Source organism: Rhinoraja longicauda, chromosome 42 (genome assembly GCF_053455715.1).
Source record: "Rhinoraja longicauda isolate Sanriku21f chromosome 42, sRhiLon1.1, whole genome shotgun sequence".
Taxonomy (NCBI): Eukaryota; Metazoa; Chordata; class Chondrichthyes; order Rajiformes; family Arhynchobatidae; genus Rhinoraja; species Rhinoraja longicauda.
In genome coordinates this window covers 1,941,851-1,963,299 of record NC_135994.1, presented here as the reverse complement: position 1 = coordinate 1,963,299, position 21,449 = coordinate 1,941,851, and the positions used below count along the sequence as shown (strand labels likewise).

General features: G+C 40.2%; 3 protein-coding genes across 7 annotated transcripts in view; all 3 read left to right on the top strand.

The window, feature by feature from the left end:
• LOC144612062 (zinc finger CCCH domain-containing protein 10-like) overlaps nt 1-21,449 on the top strand; it is a 74,024-nt gene that overhangs the window by 30,088 nt on the left and 22,487 nt on the right. The gene's annotated exons all lie outside the window — the stretch shown is intronic.
• LOC144612064 (zinc finger CCCH domain-containing protein 10-like) overlaps nt 153-21,449 on the top strand; it is a 37,688-nt gene continuing 16,391 nt past the window's right edge. Inside the window, exons 1-2 of one of the 5 annotated variants that reach the window (XM_078431594.1) lie at nt 153-228; nt 1,505-1,668. The gene's annotated coding sequence lies outside the window, so the exon portion shown is untranslated. Of the gene's footprint in view, nt 229-1,504; nt 1,669-3,995; nt 4,036-14,397; nt 14,641-16,148; nt 16,259-21,449 lie in introns of those variants that run through there. The other 4 variants (XM_078431598.1, XM_078431595.1, XM_078431596.1 and 1 more) reach the window with 4 other exon arrangements.
• On the top strand, nt 14,138-19,968 carry LOC144612065 (zinc finger CCCH domain-containing protein 10-like). Its single transcript, XM_078431599.1, has 2 exons — nt 14,138-14,386; nt 16,045-19,968. Exon 2 carries the CDS (start codon nt 16,093-16,095, stop codon nt 16,762-16,764), a length of 672 nt encoding a protein of 223 aa, XP_078287725.1. The 5' UTR covers nt 14,138-14,386; nt 16,045-16,092; the 3' UTR covers nt 16,765-19,968.

The following is a 21,449-nucleotide window of genomic DNA, read 5'->3' as shown; positions in this document are numbered from 1 at the left end:
TGGTTTGCTGTTTGTCATTTATTTGGTATTGCCAGGCAATGCCAGGCTTCATTGTGTCTGCCGTCAAAGGTGCTGTTGCCTTCAGCTGGCGGGCGGCGGGGTTTCCTCTTGGCTCGGAGGACCAGTTACGAAGTTACCCTTAACTGGGAGGACCTGCGTAGAAGCCTCTTTGTGTCGGGAGCTGTGAGGGAAGAAGCCGAGCTGAACTGTATAGGCAACCCAGCCCTGGTTTGTGACTTTTCATGCACTTTAATGTACCCGTGACATTCTCGATTTGAATGTGCAAACCTTGTGCAGAGAGAGTCCGCGTTTGTCTGCGACCGGGAGGCGTTTTAATTTGTAACAGGAAGTCGAGGCCCAAAGGCGCCATTGCGGCCTACCAGGGAAGGCGTTAGTGGGATTCCTGCTGCTTCTCACAGCTACAATCTGGAGCGACGGAGTCTGTGTTCATCAAACCACATGCTGAGATATATAGATCGACGGTAACAATTAAGAATGACAATTAATGGGGTGTAGTTCCTATTTTGGTTGTACTCCTGATACTGTAACCCCTTTTTTTCGAATGCATTTTATTTTGTGAGCGACCACTTCCAAAATATTTTCAATGTGGTCTCCATATAATGGGCAAATGGATCTTTGCCGGGAGGGAATGCCTGTTTGGTGATGGGAGGGAAGGAAGTATGCGATAGTTGGATCATCGGAGAATGAACGTAAAGGCTCCATTAACCTGTTGTAATATTTAGAATGGAAACATTTGGTTTCTATGATTCACAGGTGATCTCCTCTGGCGTTGCTCATTTAAAGAAAAATTCCAACTGAGTGTTTCCGTCTTATCCTCTCCGCCTTCCACTCTGTTGCCCCTTTTCTTTCTTTGTGCCACATCTTTGTATTGTTTTTGCCTGTTAACGTGCAATCCTTTTGGTGCTTGGATTACAAAGTGTAAGGGGTTTAATTATTTGAGGTAAAAGCACCTTTCCTTACACGTTTATTGCGTAATTCCCTCGTCTTCAATTGTGACCTTGCTGTGTAACTCTGAATTCCACTTCTCTTCCCAAGTTTGAAGTGGAAGTAAATGTTTAAATATATACAAGAGTTTCTGTAGCCTTTTCTCTATGTCCTGGCAGTGTATTTGGCCATTTACTCTGGTCCCACTGTTTTCTCTCTGGTAACTTTGGTGACTGAGGTAAATAAACTGAAAGACATTAGGGTTAACGTTTTGCGAGCAAATCGATCACTCGTGCCAAAATTGAGAACGGATTTCTACACTACATTCTTGTGTAGAAAAATCACAGTGGAAAATAGACAAGCCAAATTCAATTAATACCAAAATAATTTTCTACCAATTGCATCTGTTCATGAGTCTTCACGTAAAATTAAAACTTCTTTGGTGCAATCATATTCTTTAAATGCTTATTAAACCCATTTTCTGGCATATTTAACCACATTTAAGTATCTATTATTAATGCTGTTTTAGTTCAAAACATCTGTAACATTAACTTTTCAGAAATTCACTCTGCTTGCCTAGTCAGATTTGACAACAAAGGGAGTAGATTGAAGTGTAAAAACTGAAGCAGTAATTTTTCAGTTTGAAGAAGGGTCCTGACCGTGAACATCATCAGTCCATTTCCCTCAAAAGATGCTGCCTGACCTGCTGAGTTCCTCCAGCAGGTAAATTTGTGTTTGCTCTCCAGCCAACTTTATTTTTGGCTGCATCTATGTTCTTGCTGAATAAAAAAAGTTGGAGATCAGCTAGCACAAATTGATTTTTCTCCCAGGGGACTTGATTAAAATTAGTAAAATATGACACACGGGGATAGCAAAAATGCCAATGTCTGGTTGTATTCACAGCATCTTGTGTGCTTATGGGACTGGGTTTTGCAGTGGTATATGGTTTTCAGAGATTTTCTGTCATTTTACAAGAGTGGTGATAAGGGACGATCAGTGCTTAGAAACACTGGCTAATCGACCAACGCTTATTAGTTCAGTTTGGAGATACAGCGTGGAAATAGGCCCTTTGGCCCACCGAGTCTGCGCCGACCAGTGATCCCCGCACACTAACACTGAAAAGTCTGAAGAAGGGTCTCGACCCGAAACGTCACCCATTCCTTCTCTCCCGAGATGCTGCCTGACCTGCTGAGTTACTCCAGCATTTTGTGAATAAATACCCGCACACTAACACTATCCTACACACACTAGGGACAATTTACAATTATACCAAGCCAATTAGCCTACAAACCAGTACGACTGGAGTGTGGAAGGAAACCAGAGATCCCGGAGAAAACTCGCGCTGGTCACGGAGGGGACGTACAAACTCTGTTACAGACAAGCACCCGTAGTCAGGATCGAACCTGGGTCTCTGACGCTGTGAGGCAGCAACTCTACCGCTGCCCTACTGCACTCGAAAAGCAAGTTCTAGAATCTATCGCATAATAGGAATTGTAGTCTTAATAATATAATTGTAGTGCATATTTGAGATGGGTCAAACCATGGGTAATAAGTAAAAGAGCAATGTTGGAAATGCTCATCAGTAATTTCTCTCTTTGAATTAATGTGAAATTAAGTTGGCCTATTCAGACATGTAGAACAACAAAATGGGAAGTAATGAAGGCATTTTGCACATAAAAAACTATATAGGAAAGATTAATAACATTTTTACTTTTTATTTTTAACATTATGTCCATGATCTGCCATGACACAGCTGTTATTATTTTAATTAAAAAATTGTAATTGCTAATTTTGGGTAGGCTCTCCATTATCTCTATTAACTGCCAGCTTTAGGATTGGAAGTTTCCTATCAAATTTGGCAATGTGCCAATATTGCACACCATGAAAAGGCCCACATAGGAATTACCAATGTGGCACACAAAAGCGCGTTCCATTGGTGCGTAGTGGAGGAGAATGGCAGGAAACCAGTGGCAAGAACAACAAAACTGAAGCGCCACGAGTTTTTTTCCTTTACTGGTATTGCTACTGATGCATTTGATTTGGATACATAACAATAAATGTGGGCATTCACAGATCCATGGCATAAGAAACAAAAGGCCACAAGATCTGTTTTTGATTATGTTGATTGAGATGAAGACGCTGTCTGGATATTGGAAGAATTCATAGTTTTTTGATTATAGTAACAGGATCTTTTATGCTCTCCTATGGCCAGTTAGGTCGTTGGTTTAAGATATCGTCTGAGAGGTTTCAACATTAATTTAAGTACCTTGGTACTGTATTGAGTAGCCAACCTACTATCTGTGCTGAGGTGTCAACTAAATTCAATTCAAAGATGTAATTGTACAATAATACCTAGTCAATCATTTTTTCTATCTTTCTATTGCCTTCATTATGAAGAGTTTACTCAAGCGCCATAGCCATTCAAAGTCTGGATACCTCTGCTACAGATAATTTTGGTTTGCTCTTTATTCTAAGTGTACAGCTCAGGGGATCTTGTCCACTGGACTTCAAGCTAAATTGCTAGTAATTCAACAGATTGCCCCTTATGCTTATTCTGTTACAGCATTATACCAGGCAAACAAATATAAGTCACGTAATCTCTGGTAGGGAGAAGAGGGGTGTTTGGGTACGGAGGATGATGTTATGGAATGAGTTTTAAGAGGGTCCATCCTGTGCTTCCTGCTTTCTTTTCCTTTGTACCACCTGCTTCCCTTTTGTGTTGTGTGTAGGGGAACCAATCAAAAATCGCTTCTTAGTTGCTTTACATGGTTTACTTGTTGGCATTCTTTTTAGTGGAAATAGGAATCGTTTCCACTTGAATATCCGTTTAAAAAAAAAAAAAAATTCTGACTGAGCAGCACCATAGGAAATCTGCTATTTGATAAAATGAGTCGCTTCCATGCCATGTTCTGCAATCATTTGTCATGGTTATTTGTATAGGTTGGCCTATGGCTGTTGTGAGTTGCTGTATTGCTTTCATACATTAGTAACAATGTGACAAAAGATTGTGGGGTAATTTAGGATGATGGATTGCAAGCATCTTCCCTCCATGATTCGCCTGAATGTGTTTCTGTTGGATGTCACATGCAGGTAGGTGATAACTGCATTTCTGAAATGATTTTTTTCTTTTGCATGATATATTGCATTGATACCGACCGACAAAATGTAATACCCTCTTGTTTTCAGCTGTGCAAAATTTTATTATTTGACACAGATTTATTTTGTCTGTTGAATTGTTTGCAATAGAAACCTAATATTGAATATGAGTGAGATTATGTTAGTTTCAACTAAATTTTACAAATGAAATTTGGCAAGATATGAAGTTGGAAGTGGAACTATTTACAATGACCATGGTAATCCCAAATTGCTATGCTAACAGGTGTGTCAGGTTGGATCACTACTGTGCTACTTATTTACAATGACTTTGTGTTCAATTGACTTTCTTCCATTGTCACTTGAAATTCCTCAAAGCAGCTGGCATTTGCCTGTCCGTAAATATTTTAAGAATGCAGCAATTTGCAAAATAAGTTGCATTTCTGTTTATTTCTATCAGTCACAATGCATAAAGGCGCAAAAAAATACTGATCAATTGAAAAAGATTTCGTTTTTGCAACATATTTCACAGGTCCTAAATATGGTAGCCTGCTTACTGCAAACATTAACAAAAACTGCATAGGTTTCTCCCGCTGTTCTTGCAGTTTTTATGCAAATACCTCTATTTCCAGACATACATATATTTTGTGATCATTTAAAACTAATTTAAAATGGTTTATTGAGGCTGCTAATATTTAAAGCCAAAAGTCTCTTGATTTCCATCCACCCTCAACAGTGATTCATCATAATGTTCCTATGTTACAGGGGAAGAACAAGTTGTTCTTGGGTCATTAGATTTTTTCCCCCCCTGCTTTATTATCTTTGTAATAAGGAAGGGGTAGTATTTCATCTTGAGTTTCTTAAACAGGCCCATCATTCAACTGAATTGTTGTACATTTTATAAATGCAATCTGAATTAATACCCCTTTTTGAAGGGTTTTAACTAGAATTGCTTGGAATGGGTGCTAAAATGGTAAAGTTTGACAAGATTTGATGTGATAGGGTACCAATTCTCCCATTTTAATATGGAGCATTTATCTGATTGTTGCTATGCCTCTAGAATAGCTTGTGGACAGGGTCAATGCTGGTGGTTGTGAGCTGTCGGGCTAACATACTGCAGGTTTTGCTTTATTTTGCTTCAGTGGGCAAGTTGTGATAATTCCCTGGCTCGTCTTGCAGTGTCTGACATTCACCCTGGTCTACAATTTTTAATGTTAAAATGATCTTTTATATATTTTGAATTATTCAGCCCAGTAACTAGTGAGATTTCAGATTCAATCCCCAGCTTGCTTTGCTTTATCAAACCTACGTCAGAATAGTTGTGGGGTAGAGTTTATGGGCGCTTGAAGTTGGGCCTGCACACACAGCTCCAAGCACCTGGGCTCATAGCTGTTTTCAGATTGTCTCTTATTTTCCCCAAAGTATTCCTGGTAGTTAATGAGCTGCTCTAAATAACTCCTTAAGTATAAGTAAGTGGCAAAGAGAAGTTGATAAGTGAGGAAAAGTTGCTGGAATATGAGCCATTAAAGTGGTAGAATGAGGTGAGTGACATTGCCCTCCCGGGAGGTATAATTTATAAGATAAGTAGAAAGAAATGGGCAACAAAAAAAATTTAAATGTAAATTTCCTCTAAATCTGTAAATTGTATGTGGATGGACTTTTATTTTTCTCTTGTTTATTAATTAGACATTCCCAGACGACTCAGTTTAAGGTGACCAGTTGAGCTATATAGCCTATGTCCCAAGTCTTATCTCTCTGTTGTTGTGCGTTATCTAATCACAGCTAGCTTGACAGTTTGGAATGTCACGTTATCTTTGGGTGAGTTCTCCAATAGGGAGTGAAAACTGGGTGAAGTCTTGTTCCAGATCACAATCCAGTGCTCCCTTCTGGCACAGCATGTGTGAGCATGGGTTAGGTTTGGCTCTGATGTCCCTGCATGAGAATAGCTTCCTAATAGTTGCTGTTTTGGGGCTCACATGTCAGGCAAAGCTGGGTGAGGAACCAGAAAACCCCTAAATCTAATACACCTGTGTTGTCTTCATGAGTGGAAAGAAGAAATTTGGGACAGAGTAGATTGTTCAAATTCTGGGGATGGGGTGAGGGGTTGGGGTGAGGGGGAAGTTGGGATGGGGGGGATGGAGTGGGTCAGTGGGGGGAGGAGGGGGGGATAAGGGGGATTGAGTGGGGAGGGTTGAGGGTGCCAGACCAATACAGGAGAGGCTTTTGAGTCCACGGCTCGCTCTCGCTGCGCCACGGGGTCCAGGTCAGTGACACCCTTCCCTGTCCCCCTCTACGAGGAATGGGCCCAACGGGTCCACTTGGTCTAGTCTTCCATTAAATTGATGGAAATGTAAGCACTGATATGGATGAATTGGTAGATTTGCAGTTAATTTCCTTTGTCTTTGTAAAGATATGACTTGTTTTTCTTTTGCAGTTCCTTGCTGAGCATCTTGAATGAACAGCGCTGAATTAAACTAAAATGTCAGGTGCAAATCATGTAGTCAACACTGGCAACAACGTGACTGCCAATATCATTGATATTTGCTGAGAACTCTGCAACTTCTGCATCTGCGCCAAGCGCTGCAAGTTCTACCACCCAAAGGCAAATAAGTTTTTTGTGCTTGGCTATTTTTCTGATGACCTACGTTTTAAATGCTGGATACCAGTCTGCCCTGGCTGACAGAAGGTTGGCCTCCAGTGATCAGATGCAAATTGCTGATAGAACTATATAGGTACTGTGAAAATTACAATGTGGAAAACATGTACCGTTTTCCTGTGCTTTTTCCTCGATGAGTAGATGTCTATCGAGACATCCGCAAAGTGATCTGCATCAAGATGGGAATGATGTATCCTCAGATCATATCCAGTCGATTCCTAATACTTTCACAAATACCTTATGCTGTGTAATTGCAATTGGGAACAACACACATGTGTCAAACGTGAGGCAAAATGCACGCATCTGCTAACTGACAGTGGGATTGTTTCCACATTGTAGGAAACAAGTGGAATATACTTCTCCCACCAACGGTACATCGAGTAAATAGACCCCAGTTTTATTTTTGACCTCAGCAGGTATCCCTGTACAATTCATTGTATGGAAGGGTGTTTATGTGAAGCTCATTGTGAATGTAATATAATTTACTACTATACAGTCACTATAAAATAGCTTTTGTCTGCCAAACTTATGTTGACTTGTTTAACAACATGAGTGGTAACATGTGTAGGAAAAAAACCTGCAGATGCTGGTTTTGAATCGAATGTAGACACAAAACGCTGGAGTAACTCAGTGGGTCAGGCAGCATCTCAGGAATTTCTTCTCTCCCGAGATGCTGCCTGACCTGCTGAGTTACTCCAGCATTTTGTGTCTACATGAGTGGTAACATATTGGAATATATTGTAAAGCAACTGCTCTATACTCTGCTCCCTGAATTAATTGCGCTCCCAGAGACCTGCCAAACACCTTTTTTTAATAGCTTGTAGCATTAGTTGATTATCAAATTTATTTTTCTGGTTGCTGTTCTGTAGGACATGTTTTCATTGAGTTCTGCATTATCAACTATCAGGTACGAATTATATACTTGCCATTCGCAATATGTGGTTAGAAGCTCTCTGGGTTAAACACGATACCAATGTGGATAACACTTGTTTGGTTTTAGGCATTTTCCAAGGGAAAGGTTGGGGTGAGGGAATAGTTCAATTATAGGCATTGAACACGAAACTTTTTTACTCTGGTATTGAGTTGGAGATTTCAGTTTGAGAATTTGTATGAGCTTCATTACAATGACTTAAAAGAAGTGGATAATGAGATTAATGTTTTGTTTTCAACTAAAAATTCTAGGTTCTGAGAAAGCTCTATTAGATTAGGGAATAGCATATTAAACTCCTTTATTCAAAAAGGGGAGGGAGGCACAAAGCAGGAAACAGCAGGTCAGTTAGAAACATACATAGAAAATAGGTGCAGGAGTAGGCCATTCGGCCCTTCGAGCCAGCACCGCCATTCAATTTGATCATGGCTGATCATCCAAAATCAGTACCCCGTTCCTGCTTTCTCCCCATATCCCTTGATTCCGTTAGCCCCAAGAGCTATATCTAACACTTAAACATCCAGTGAATTGGCCTCCACTGCCTTCTGTGGCAGAGAATTCCACAGATTCACAACGCTGGGTGAAAAAGTTTTTCCTAACCTCAGTCCTAAATGACATACCGCTTATTCTTAAGTTAGTTTAAGATCTGTCATGGGGAAAATGTTCAATTATTTTTTTAAGACATTCTAGCAGACCACTTTTTAAAGAAATTCAAGGCAAAGTCAACGTGGTATTTTGAAAGAGAAATTACATTTTGCTGATTTATTAGTTCTTTTGCAAATGTAACATGCTGTGATTAAGGGGAAACTGGTGCATGCTCTATACTTGGATTTCCAGAGGGTGTTTGATGAGGTGGCTCAGCTGGTCGAGCTGCTGCCTCGCATTGTCTGTTTCCATGCTGCAGAACTCTGACTCTATGACTCTCAAGATGGAACATGGACTCGAGATTCTGATTTTAGTGCTGAATGGTTGGGGGGCAGCATCAGAAATTTAGTCAAGTATGTTTGGGGATGGGTAGCTACAGAGGTAGCTGGCTACTAGATGATGGCTTCCGGCTGAGAAGTGAACACTGGATTATTTGTGTTTTGTAGTTTGTTCTAGTTCTAGTTCTAAACTGGAAGCGAGATAAAGCCAGAACAAATCAGGGCCGGCAACAGATACCTCAGGAAGGGTGGATCCCAAAGTAGCCCATTGTTGGCTGAGGAAGGTGTGCTAACGAGGGATACAAGGGTGCGACCAGTGGAACTGGTAGGACGACTAGAATGGGGAAGGGGGGAGAGAGGGGAGGGAATGCAGGAGTTACTTGAAATTGGAGAAATCAATATTCATAGTGCTGGGTTGTAAGCTGCCCAAGCGAAATATGAGGTGCTGCTTGTCTGAACTTAATAGAATAGTGCACTAGTATGAAACAGTAAAAACAAATAAAATAAGCAAACTGATTATAGTACAAAGATCAGATTTCCTTGCAATCTGTAATTGCACAATGTTTCAAAGCAGGGATATTTATGAACATACCTTTCGTCTTAGCATGACACTTCTAGCTTCTGGTAAATTTGACGGCTTTATTGTGGCTGAAAATTGTCATTTTCTTTAACAATTTGTATTTTGGAAGGATTACATTACATATTCCTATTTACATATTCTGTTGTGCTGTTGCAAGTAAGAATTTCATTATTTTATCTGGGGCATATGACAATAAAAACGTCTTTGACTCTTGATATAAACCCATGATATTTTATTAAGCCAAATTCTGTTTTCAGTACAAAAGTACAGGGGTCGGCAGGATGATTTTGAGTTCGTGGTCTGCGACTGTCTTTTTTTCTGTGACAACCATAAACCAGTGACTTCATAATGCTGTTCAGCAAACTACACGTAGTTCAATGACAACATAAAAATCATATAGTAATACACACATAGATGCACCATTTATAAACAAATGCATCCCTTTGCTCAGTGGAAATGTATTTGCAAATTATTACCATCCATCTTTTGAGGAATCACATCCTGTTAAACCACGCAAAACTCTCAGAATCATGAAATTCCATATTGCTCTTGTAAGAGTTATCTAAGCTTGTTCCCTTTTCCTCTATTTACAATTCTGGTTAATTCAGCAGCGAGTTTGGGGGGGGGGGTGTAAACAACTAATTAAATGAACGAAACATACCTAGAAATCTCTGCACCTCTTGCATTTGGGACATAACATTCCTTCAATAGCTGTTGCTTTCCCTTTATCAAAACCTACCTCACATCAGTACATATTACTCCTGTGCCTGTTAACTTGGATTGGTTTTGGTCAGGCACCATCTTGGTTTTGAAATTTTCATTGTTTTATTTACAATTTTTTAAAAAATTGTCATGCTCTAACTTCTTGGTGCCCTCTCAATTCTCTGCATTCCTCCAGTTCTGGTCCTGATCCCTGTTTTTCTTTGCTTCACTATTGACAACTACCGTAAATCATAGTCATACAGCACGGAGGCAGGCCCTTTGGCCCAACTCTCCCATGCCAAGAAGCCCCATCGAAGCTGCTCACATTTGCCTGCTTTTTGGTCACATCGCTATACAGCTTCTAGCTACGTTGTCTCAAACTCGACTTCCCGCCCTCAACTACTTCCCCTCCATGATTTTAATTCACTCATAATATCCTTCCACTGGATCTCAGCTGTCATCTATTACAGGTTGTCTGTCACATGTCAACACTCCTGAGAAGTGTTTTAGGATATTAATATATTAAAAGTTCCTTGCAATTAAGTGCATGTTATTTCTTCACCAGCCAATGTGAAACACACATCGGCTTTGTTAAGCTTGTAATTATTTGAAAGCACTTTCCATGATTCTGTTTGAAGAAACCCTGCACTACATCATCTGATATCAGCACATTTCAAGTGGCATTTCTGGGTGGTTTAATAATATTCATGTCTTGTTTTTGACCACCTCAGTTCCTTTGATTTCAGTGGTATATGATCTTTGAAAATGGTCCTTTCTATAATCCATCAAATCACAAACTGGGAAAATTTCTCAATTTGATTTAATTTTCAAATATAATGAATCACTGTCCAACTATTGGCCAACTATTGAAAAAGTAGATAGACACAAAATGCTGGAGTAACTGAGGGACAGGCAGCATCCCGTTGTGATTATTTAATTATTGCATTTCATTAAGTTTGGCTCTGACTCTATTACTTTTGCTTTGTTTTAGTGTTCAGTATAGTTTTCCTGTAATAGTTCAGTTTCAGAGTTTTATGATTTGAGTTCGTTATACCGTGATAATGAAGGGACGCTCGATCGCGAATGGGGAAAGCTGGTGTGGTCATCTTGTCATTTCCTTTGAATCGTTCACGTCCTATTCTTTCTAGAGGCGTAAGTTGTTTGATTCCTTGTATAATTGAGGAGGGGGTAGGGTAATGCGGGGGCGCCATTTTAAATCCGGCTTTCGAGCCGCATTTTTCTCCGCCTTAGTTACAAAATGGCGCCTGAAGGTATTGCGCCTAATCGGCGGATAAATTCATCAATAGGGTGGTCGGTCGCCTTCCTGAAAATATTCCTCCATCCTCCATACCTTGGTATTGATGAGGCCCCGAGTTCATTTTATCAATTGTTTTCAAAGCATGATTAACGTGGAGGCTGCTTGGAAGTGAAATCCAGAGTCGATGAATGTCTTTCCCTGGCGCTGTAAATTGTACACCCTCCGAACACCGCAGCTTCCAAAAATCGAAGGTGCTCCAGCTCTTATCCTCGACGTGTTACTCCTCCTTGCTCCACTATTTGTGCGCGCCTCCATCCTGGGTGCCATAGCCCTGAAGGTCTTTTTATTAAGACGAGGTTCATAATACTTAATGGAGATACAAAAAACTGCAGATGCTGAAATCTTGATTTCATCCTCTATTGCAAAATTAACACCTTCTGCCCACCCAGAATGGAATATTTCAGTTTTTCCAACGAGCAAGTTGTGTTGGAAAGGAGTCTTAAAGAAAATCAAGCAATGTTTATCCTTCCCTGGTTACATCGTTCCCTTCCCCATCTGACTTCTGGTTCTGGTTGATTACTGCACAAACGTGATCTATCAGCCTTTGTCTCATCTGGTGCCACCTCATTCATTCCCAGTCTGGTTCCACTTATCACCCACTAGCCTCGATCACCTCCCCCCTCCCCCCCCCCCCCTTCAAATTCACAATATTTCCTGTTTCCCCTCAGTCCTGATGCAAGGTCTCAATCTGAAATGTTGATTTGAATCTTTTGCCTCCACAGATGCTGAGTTCTTCCGGCATTCTGTTTGTATTGGCATTCATTAACCTCTTTCAACATTTCTGATGTCTGAATTATCCCTACCCTTTTCCAATCCTTGTTAATTAAACAAATAAATCAAAATCTGCAAATGCCAGTCTGAAATAGACATCAAGTGAATGGTTTGGGTTGATGAAAGGTCATCAATAGCAAACCAATGGGTAATGAGGTCTGAGTATTGTTGCAGACAAACCCGTATTATATTTGACTGTAATAAGGTGAGGCATATTGATAGAGAGTAGAAACAAGGAACTGCAGATGTTGGCTTACAAAAAAGGTCATGTTGCTGTAATGACTCAGTGGGTCGGGCAGCATCTCGAGAACATGGATTGGTGCCAAACACTTCAAATGGCCATATGACTATTTCATAATTTAATGTCAACATGTGAATAATCATGGGTATTCTCTGTGAAATAAAAAGTGCTGGGGTAATTCAGTAGGTCAGGCAGCATCCCTGGAGAACATGGACAGACGACGTTTCTGGTTGGGACCCTAAACATCACCTATCCATGTTCTCCACGGATGCTGACCCCCTGAGTTACTTCAGCACTTTGTGTTGTTTTTTTGTGATCCTTCCTTGTTGCAGATGCTGGTTTAAACCGAAGATAAGACACAAAGCGTGGAGTAATTCAGTGGGACAGGCAGCATCACTGGATAGAAGGAATGGGTGACTTTTCGGGTCAAGACCCTCCTTCAGACTGAGCAAGTCTGAGGAAGGGTCTCAACCTGAAACGTCACCCATTCCTTCTATCCAGTGATGCTGCCTGTCCTGCTGAGTTATTCCAGCATTTTGTGTCTATCTGCATTTCCTTGTACTCATTTTCTGTGTGTCTTGTGGCTATCATTTGAGAAGTTCTAAATAATAGAGAATCGAGCTGGTGTTCTCTTGTCTTTCCTGTGCAACTGTTTTGCTCCATTATGTGAACGGAATTGTCCCTCTCAGAAGATGTTGAGAATGTGAGGGCAAAATCCCAGCCCTAGTGTCTGCACCAGATGAAGAATTATATTTTGGATTGCTACCCTGAGATGAAATTGAGATTGCTGGCTCATGAGACAGTTTATAAGAATTGATGCCAGGCCAACTGGGAGGATATTAAAATAAATACCATAAAATGTTATCAGAAGTACAAGTTTGGTGGATTGGAAATTTTGGGGAACTTCCAAAGCATGGGACCTCAGTGACTGAAGGTAAACATGGCTGCTTTTGGTTGACCAATTAAATTCTGGGGAAAGCAGGAGACCAAAGTTAGACGTGTTCAAAAACCTTGAGGGTTTGGGGCTGATACCGAGAGAGGGAAGGGTGAGTTTATGGAGGAATTTGAAAACACAAATGATATCTTTATGGTAAAGATGTTGCTCATCTGGGATCCAGTGCACACACTAGATGGTGCTGATTAGGATGCAGTATGTCATAAAACCTAGAGTGTAGAAAATTGTAATCTTAGATACGAAGGTGAATGCACATTTAAGACATAATTCTGTATTTTGGAGATGGTGAAAGGATGGAATGAATACATAGTTTATGTACATTTGGAAGACTGGGATACCAAAGGATTTTGTTTCTGTAGTTTTTAACATTGTAATGCAGTTCTATGGACAAAGTCAAGTGTCTGCAATGGGTTAGAGGTGAATTGTACCCCAGCTTATGGAAGGACCTTTCAGAAGCCTGATAACAGAAGGCTAGAATCTGTTCCCGAGTCTGGTGTTGCACATTTTCAAGCTTCTCTATCTTCTGCCCGACGGGAGCAGGGAGAAGGAATGACCAGGGTGGGACAAGTCTTTGATTATGTTGGCTTGCTTGTGATGGACTGGGCTACATCCACAAGTCTTGCGGTCGTGGGCAGAGTTGTTCCCAAACCAAACTGTGATGCGACCCGACAGTATGCGTTCTATGGTGCATCTGTAGAAGTTTGTAAGAGACATTGGTGATGTGCCAAATTTTGTCGGCCTCCTGAGGAAGTTGGTGTGGCTTCTTGGTATTGGCTCATTGTGGTTGGTCCACGATGGATTGTTGGTAATATTGATTCCAATTGAAACACTCGCCCATTTTAACTTGGGCTGTTGAAAACGATGTTAAAATAAACTTCAGTGCTTGCATTTTCCTATTTAAAATGTGGAAGGATTAGTTATGGTTATATTGCAGGGAATACATATTTAACCCAAAGAAGTTAAAATGTTATTGGAAGGCCACTTATAGAAAATAATGCATTTTTCTCAAACGATGCATTTCTAAATGACCGATCCAAACTTCATTAAGGTTTGCTGTTTGTCATTTATTTGGTATTGCCAGGCAATGCCAGGCTTCACTGTGTCTGCCGTCAAAGGTGCTGTTGCCTTCAGCTGGCGGGCGGCGGGGTTTCCTCTTGGCTCGGAGGACCAGTTACGAAGTTACCCTTAACTGGGAGGACCTGCGTAGAAGCCTCTTTGTGTCGGGAGCTGTGAGGGAAGAAGCCGAGCTGAACTGTATAGGCAACCCAGCCCTGGTTTGTGACTTTTCATGCACTTTAATGTACCCGTGGCATTCTCGATTTGAATGTGCAAACCTTGTGCGGAGAGAGTCCGCGTTTGTCTGCGACCGGGAGGCGTTTTAATTTGTAACAGGAAGTCGAGGCCCAAAGGCGCCATTGCGGCCTACCAGGGAAGGTGTTAGTGGGATTCCTGCTGCTTCTCACAGCTACAATCTGGAGCGACGGAGTCTGTGTTCATCAAACCACATGCTGAGATATATAGATCGACGGTAAAAGATGAAAACCACCATCAAATACTGCCCGTTATCTCGTTGCGTGTTATGCAGGGTACAACAAGCCGTTATGTGGGGGAGGGGTAGAGAAATTGTTTTTTTAAAAATTGTTTGTACTTAAATAGTTTTCAAAAATGTTTAGGATATGTTTAATCTTGCACGAAGGGCTAGAATTGCTATTCTTTGTGACAGTTGCTGCAGTTGGAGTGCCAGGATCGTACGTGCGTATGGATATTCGTACGCATCTAAGGCAATGGAGAGTATTCTAAATGGTTCTGCCTCTTTATTTTGGCAGTTTGACTAGGTCTGATTATTACAGTGTACACTTTCTGAGTGAGGACTTGATTTTGTGTTCACGTGGTTTGAGGTGTTTCCCGACGAAGAAAGTGGAGGCCAAGTGTTCTGATAGCATTGAAAACCTGGTACAGTCCAGGAAGTGTTAAATTGCTATAACTCGTATGGCAAGTACAGAAGTGGTCACATACTTTGTATAAGTCCAATTTCTTATTTTTGCATTGTTAGTAATTAATAATGCCCTGCCTTATGGAAGAAAATAGTATGCAAAGTTAAATGAATGGAAGGCCAAGTGTGCAAACATGGAAACAAAAGTGGGGTTTTGGCATACTGTAATTGGCTCGGAGCTACCTGGAGTAACTTGCTTGAGCCTTGTGTTCACATTCCACATGGTGCCAGTTATTTCAGGGCAACTGTAGTTAGCTGCTGATTGGAGAGGTTTTGTGCAGTTGACACCTTTCCTTTGTAATTGAAATGAGTACTGGTTTAACAAAGCTAGTTATACAAGATGTATTGTTCTGCTGTGTAAGTATTTTAAAGGGGAAAAAAAGTTGAGAATGTGCTTGTTGGTGTAGTTTCCAAGAAATACAATACAATATCTTTATTGTCATTGTACAAGTACAACGAGATTAAGAATGCCGTTTGCTACCTGTGGAAGGATGGACAAGGGGCTTCAAATTTCCGTTGGTCAAGTTGTGTGCTTCCTTGGCTAAAGCTGATAATTCGTGTGGAGCACTGCCATGGTGAGTTAGGCTGGCACTGTTTGGAGATCATCGTACTGATTTTTTCATAAATATTGGTACACATTTTGTGCACATTTCAAAAAGTTCTGATGGCACATCAGGATGTGATCTGTTCTGGAGTTGGAAAACTATAAACCTGAAAAGGTTTCTTTTTTTTTTTTTGCGCACACCTCACTTGTGGATTTAACATTCACTAGTGACTTTTTCCTTGTGCAAGCAAAGATATTGCACAGACCTCCCTGCTAACTGCCACTTAATTTTGCTACTCCGGCCACTAATTTCAGTGTTTTATAGAATGCGCAGCAGTTAGTTTGTAAACGATCGCTCTTTCTCTGTAAAGACCTGCCTTTTTTTTCTTTTGCAGTTGCTTGCGTAGCGCCTTGGCTAAACAGCGCAGAAATAATCTATAAAAATGCCAGATAACGGCACCGAGGAGGCTGGCCCCAGTACAGATGATATTTGCCGTGACTTCCTGCGCAACGTCTGCAACCGCGGTAAGCGCTGCAAGTTCCGCCACCCAGACGCTAATGAGATGTCCACCCTTGGCCTTTTATCTTCTGATCTACCCGTTAATAAAGGTGAGATTCCGATCTGCCACGACTATCAAAAGGGTGACTGTCAAAGAGGGCCCAAATGTAAATTCCTGCACGTAAAGCGCGACGAGTATGGTTTTGAAAACCAAGGTATGGCGCACAGCCAAGTGTTTTCTCCCTTGGCACGCAGATATGATCGCTATGATGACCTCTACACCAGAGGTTATGACACTGACCATTATGATGGCAACGACGCACACTTGAAGAGGCGGAGGATGGAGGGCTTGGGTTTCGAAGTATACGAGTATGGAATGCAGAATGCAGGCGCAACTGACCACCGGTTTCTGAAAGAAGAGAATCTCATGCTCCAAAAGCGCGTTGAGGATCTCCAAAAACAGGTGTCAAACCTGATGGCTACCAATGAGCTCCTACTGGAGCAGAATGCGAATCTCCGCAACCAAGTGAAGATGGGAATGATGACTCCCATGACCTCAATGACAGCTATGACCCCTACACCCACTGCAACAGCTGGGAGATTCACCACCCAGTGACATGGAGTTGATCACCTGAGAGAGGTGTGACTCAGCTCCTTTAAATATTTGTTTTATCATTTCAGTATACTAATAAAAGAAAGCTATGTAGTTTGTCAGATCTGAGAAGATTGTGCTGGGACTCTGCTTTACAGGTGCAAATAAGGCCCCAGGCTCAATTGATACAAGGTAGTTTGGCAGTACAGTAAACCCTTGTTTTTATGGACTTTTTTTATAACGGATTTTGGTTGTACTGACCTTCATTGCCAGGCTAGGCTGCTGACGCCACCCATGGCCGCTTGCAGGCTGGGCTGACAGTGCCAGAACCCACCGTCTTCCCGGCTGTTACCATCTTTCCCAACCTCCATGGTTCGTTATAACGAGGGTTTACTGTACCACTGTCTAGAATTTATAAATGGTGGTGTGGGGGGAAGGAATTTGGGATGGACAGGGGAGAATGATTAAGTTGCCTTGCCACTTCTAACATTGGTGAAGCACACAGTATCAAAAATTCTGCTTTTCTTGATCATATGTAGATTCAGGATTATGAACATTTGTCATTTAGAATAATTTAATGTTTTCTCCACCCTTCTTCCTCCACCCATCCACCTGATAATTTTTTTTAAAAACACAGTAATGGGAGAATTGTGAAAATATTTAACTAAAATGCAGGAGGAAGTTGTTCTAATCCTGTACGATGTTTTCGAAGTGACATTGGAAAATTCTCTGTCCATTGACTTGGTTACGGCCAATTGTGCACAGATTTGGGAGTATCTTGTCAACTCACTGATTTGCGCATTTTACTTCTGGAAACCTGCGTTGCAAGATTTAGACACGTGCTAGATTTGGCTTTGGCAAAGCATAGTGGCAGAAATGGATGTGAATTAAGTGGCAAAATTAGCCACAAATTGAGCCACCTCTACTGCAAAGTTTTCCAGGGTGTGTTTGTATTGTAAGATGCCTTGGTATATATCTCAACCTACAACAGTCTTGGGAATTGAAGGCTGCATAATTCTGGATAAATTTTTCTGACATGATTATTTTCCATCTAAATCTGGAATACAGCCTTGAATACACCCATTTAATTGAATGTGTAGCTGCCTCCTCTATGTATCTGTTCTCTATGTGACTGAGGTCTGTGAAAACCAAGTCTATCATTTGTCAGCCAGCTGACTTAATTTTGCTAAAGCCACAGGAAGCAAGACATTTTTGATGCTGTGTAAAGTGGGTATTGTTGGGTTGGTGGTCCTTTTGGTCTTTGGAAATCTGTATTGTAACTTTTTTTGCATTTGTGGGAACCCAGGACCACTGCATGGGACGTTATAGTTTTTCCTGCTACTTTTCTTGATCTGCTTTCTACTTTAGAACTCAAATTTAAAATAGTTGAATGAGTGTAGATATCAGTTGCCATGTTTTCATTGGCCTCAGGTGAACAGAGAATCCTGCCTGTTTTTAGTAATTTTCCAGCTATTGTGCATAATTTCTAATTTATCTTTTTGCTCTACTGTTCCTTTTGGGTGGGGGCACAGTTTGGTTCCAAATGTCTGAAACTCCTGATCAACCTGCAATTGATTGCAGAAAATAAAGTCGGCAAAATTATCTTGATTCACTTCTCTCTTCCTGTTTGAAGAAGCACTGGGTCTTCTTACAACGGGTTCAGCTGCGAATAGTGGGCAGACAAACTCCCAGTACATCTGATTTCCCTTGTCCACATTTCCCTCCCCTTTACATGCCTTCTCAAGCTATGGGGATATAGTACAAAATTGTGAAATTCAATTTGGTACACTACCACTAGGTATTAGTGTTGATTGATATCAAGCAGCTAATATTGCAGCTGCCACATACTTTTGGAATTCATTTCTTCTAATCCAGGAGTGCAATTCATAAATATTAATTACATAACTGGTAAATGGTGCACCATAGTTCAATGTACAGTGGAATCCTGTTTGTAATAGGTGGACAAGATAAATTTTCCTATTCATCAAGCCTGAAAAAATGACTGTTCAAGTCAATAATGATTTACTACAGCAGGACATTTTGACAGGAATCTGCTTTCATGTTGATTGTTTTGCTTCTTTCAGTTCCCAAAATCACAGTGTTCGAAGTATCACTTGCTATTTTGTTTTAAATCCTTGCACTGAAATGTCAATACTATTTATAATCATATCTGGCATCAGTGGTTTAGGATTCTGGCATTCATCTATCCTTTGTTCTGATGTTTGACTACTACATGAGTTTAGTTTTTTATAAATTAAACCTTGGGTCTGCATTTTAACAGTTAACATTTTCTTCTCCACCCTACATACCTACATCTTTGGGCAAATATACAAGCTGCAGTTCACTGGGAACAGGGTAGGAGCAGTTACTACTTTATTGGTAGTCTTCAATTATTGTTAGCCCTTGCCAGTAAAATGAACCAGAATGTCACAAACAATACCCTTTTTTCCTGATTAAAACTTCCAGGCGAGAAATGGGTACACCACAAACTTTTTTAAAGATTTGGAAGAAACAAAGCAGTCCTAATTCTTAGAGTAGTACCATAGTGAGATTGTTTCTTTACGACTTAACACTGACCCAATCACAATTGGCTACACTTTTTGTTTCAATGTGCGAGGGAATTGTGAAGGTCTCAATTATTGATATTCCACACAAATTAGACTGTCTTGCAGTATTGCAATAGTGTTCTCATTCTACCTGCTAGTAATCTGAACTGCATTTTTTCCCGTCAATTTGAATTCTGGTTTTCACTACTGGTCTTGGTAATTGGTTTTAATTTTTTTATTTCAGAATTTGATGTTTTTGATTTATTGCTGTACTGCCAAAACGCACTGTTTCCTACATTGGACTTTGCAGCGAAGTGATTATTAAAATGGAGTAATTAACACTTCGGTTGCTGTTTGGTTATGCCAGTAAAACGAGAAACCAACTATAGTTTCACCTTATGCGTAGGAAAGGTTTAATGGTACAGTACTTGTATAATGTGTATATATTGATTACTACATAGTTCTTTGCTATGGTTAATGCTTTTCTAAGCGATTACATGTAGTGTTTTTCCCCTCCATCGTTAATCGTTCGACTGATGCAGACCTCCAGGACAACAGAACCTATACAGTCCTAAACTAAGTGTACTTGTTTCATTGTAGACCTTTTAAAACAAGAAATGTGTTCACCTTCATTTCTATGAAAGTCTGTTGAGTGTATAACAATAAAATAAATTTTCATTTGTGTATTGTTTCATATTCCTTGTGTGAAAACTTCAGTAGATTGACTTTTTGGGGACCAGATGATGCAGTGAGTTAAAACACTTCACTTCTGAAACAAATTATAAATTCAACTCGGCCAAAGTCAACTAACTTCCCAAAAATTGTTCCGAAAATTGTGCAGAGACAGGTCCTTTTGATGGGACTGTTAATTTGTACTATTCATCTGCAATGGGAATTGTGGAAGTGTATATGATTTATTAAAAAATGAAATCATGGAGAGATGTTCAGGAAGTGCATATCTTGGAAAAAGCATGGAATGGAAGCAGGTGAGTTGTCGTCTAATTGGGCTGTTTTTTTAACTGGAAGAGTGATGAGTCCTGTTGATTGAAATATAAGTTGCGCCAGTTGATTTGGAATATGGGAAGTAAGATTCCATTTTTATTAAAATTGCCTCCTGTCATTTGGTGCAAATAATTCACAACATAATGATTTTATCCTTGTCCTCCACATTTACATTTCCAGTGGAATCTAGTGGGAAGGGGTGGAAATCATGTATTTTTTCATAAGGTGGGATGTAGTCACAATTTGGGCAGCAATTTTTTACCATTGCTAAGATTAACAATCTTGGGGTAGCTAAGCATCACAGCTAAACTGGCTGGATTGGCAGCAAACATGATCGCTTATATTTAGCAAACATGATATACAATTTAGAAACTGGAGTTATGGTAATTCTTACAATTTTCCGTGATGAAATTGTTTTAAGTATATTTAGAAATCTTGTCTGACAGGTTTATCAAAAGACAGCTTGTCTTATTTTTCCAACATTTCTTAAGGTATGGATGTTGCTTGAAGTAAACATGTGAGATAATGGAAATGGTGCAGTAGGATCAATGATAAATATCTGGCAAGGTAGTTGGGTAGAATTTTTAACCTCTTAGCACTTGGGCGCAAGTTCATATTTACTGTGTTATCAAAGTCGCTTTAAATTATTGGGTCTATTGTAAATTTTATTTTAGGTGCTGGGTGTGATTGATTAAGCTAATGTTTATGGCCTAGCCTTGTGGATCAACTCTCATTCCATCTCAATCGTTCAGCAATTTTTCATGCCACTAGAATATTCTGGCTTCCTTTTGGAAAAACAAACTATTTCTCTCAATCTGTGCTCATGAGAGCCATATTTCTGTATTGAACTAAATGTACTTTATTTATGGCCTCTGCGGTTTTTGCTCGCTGCACATCTACACTGCCCAAATTGAGCATAGTTGTGCCATTTTTTTAAAGTTTCCATTTTCCCGACAGCTGTTCTGGTGCCGTTATTGTAAATTTTTATTGGTATTTTAATGATATTTTTTTCTATAGTGGAGGCTCAGAACTGTGCCTGACCATTACTTTTGAATCCAGAAAATGCATTGATGGTTATTTTAAAATTATTTTGCTGGCCTGTTGCTGCTTGTAACAATCTCTTCACCTGTATCCCTCTCCTCTTCTGTTTCTTGTCTATTA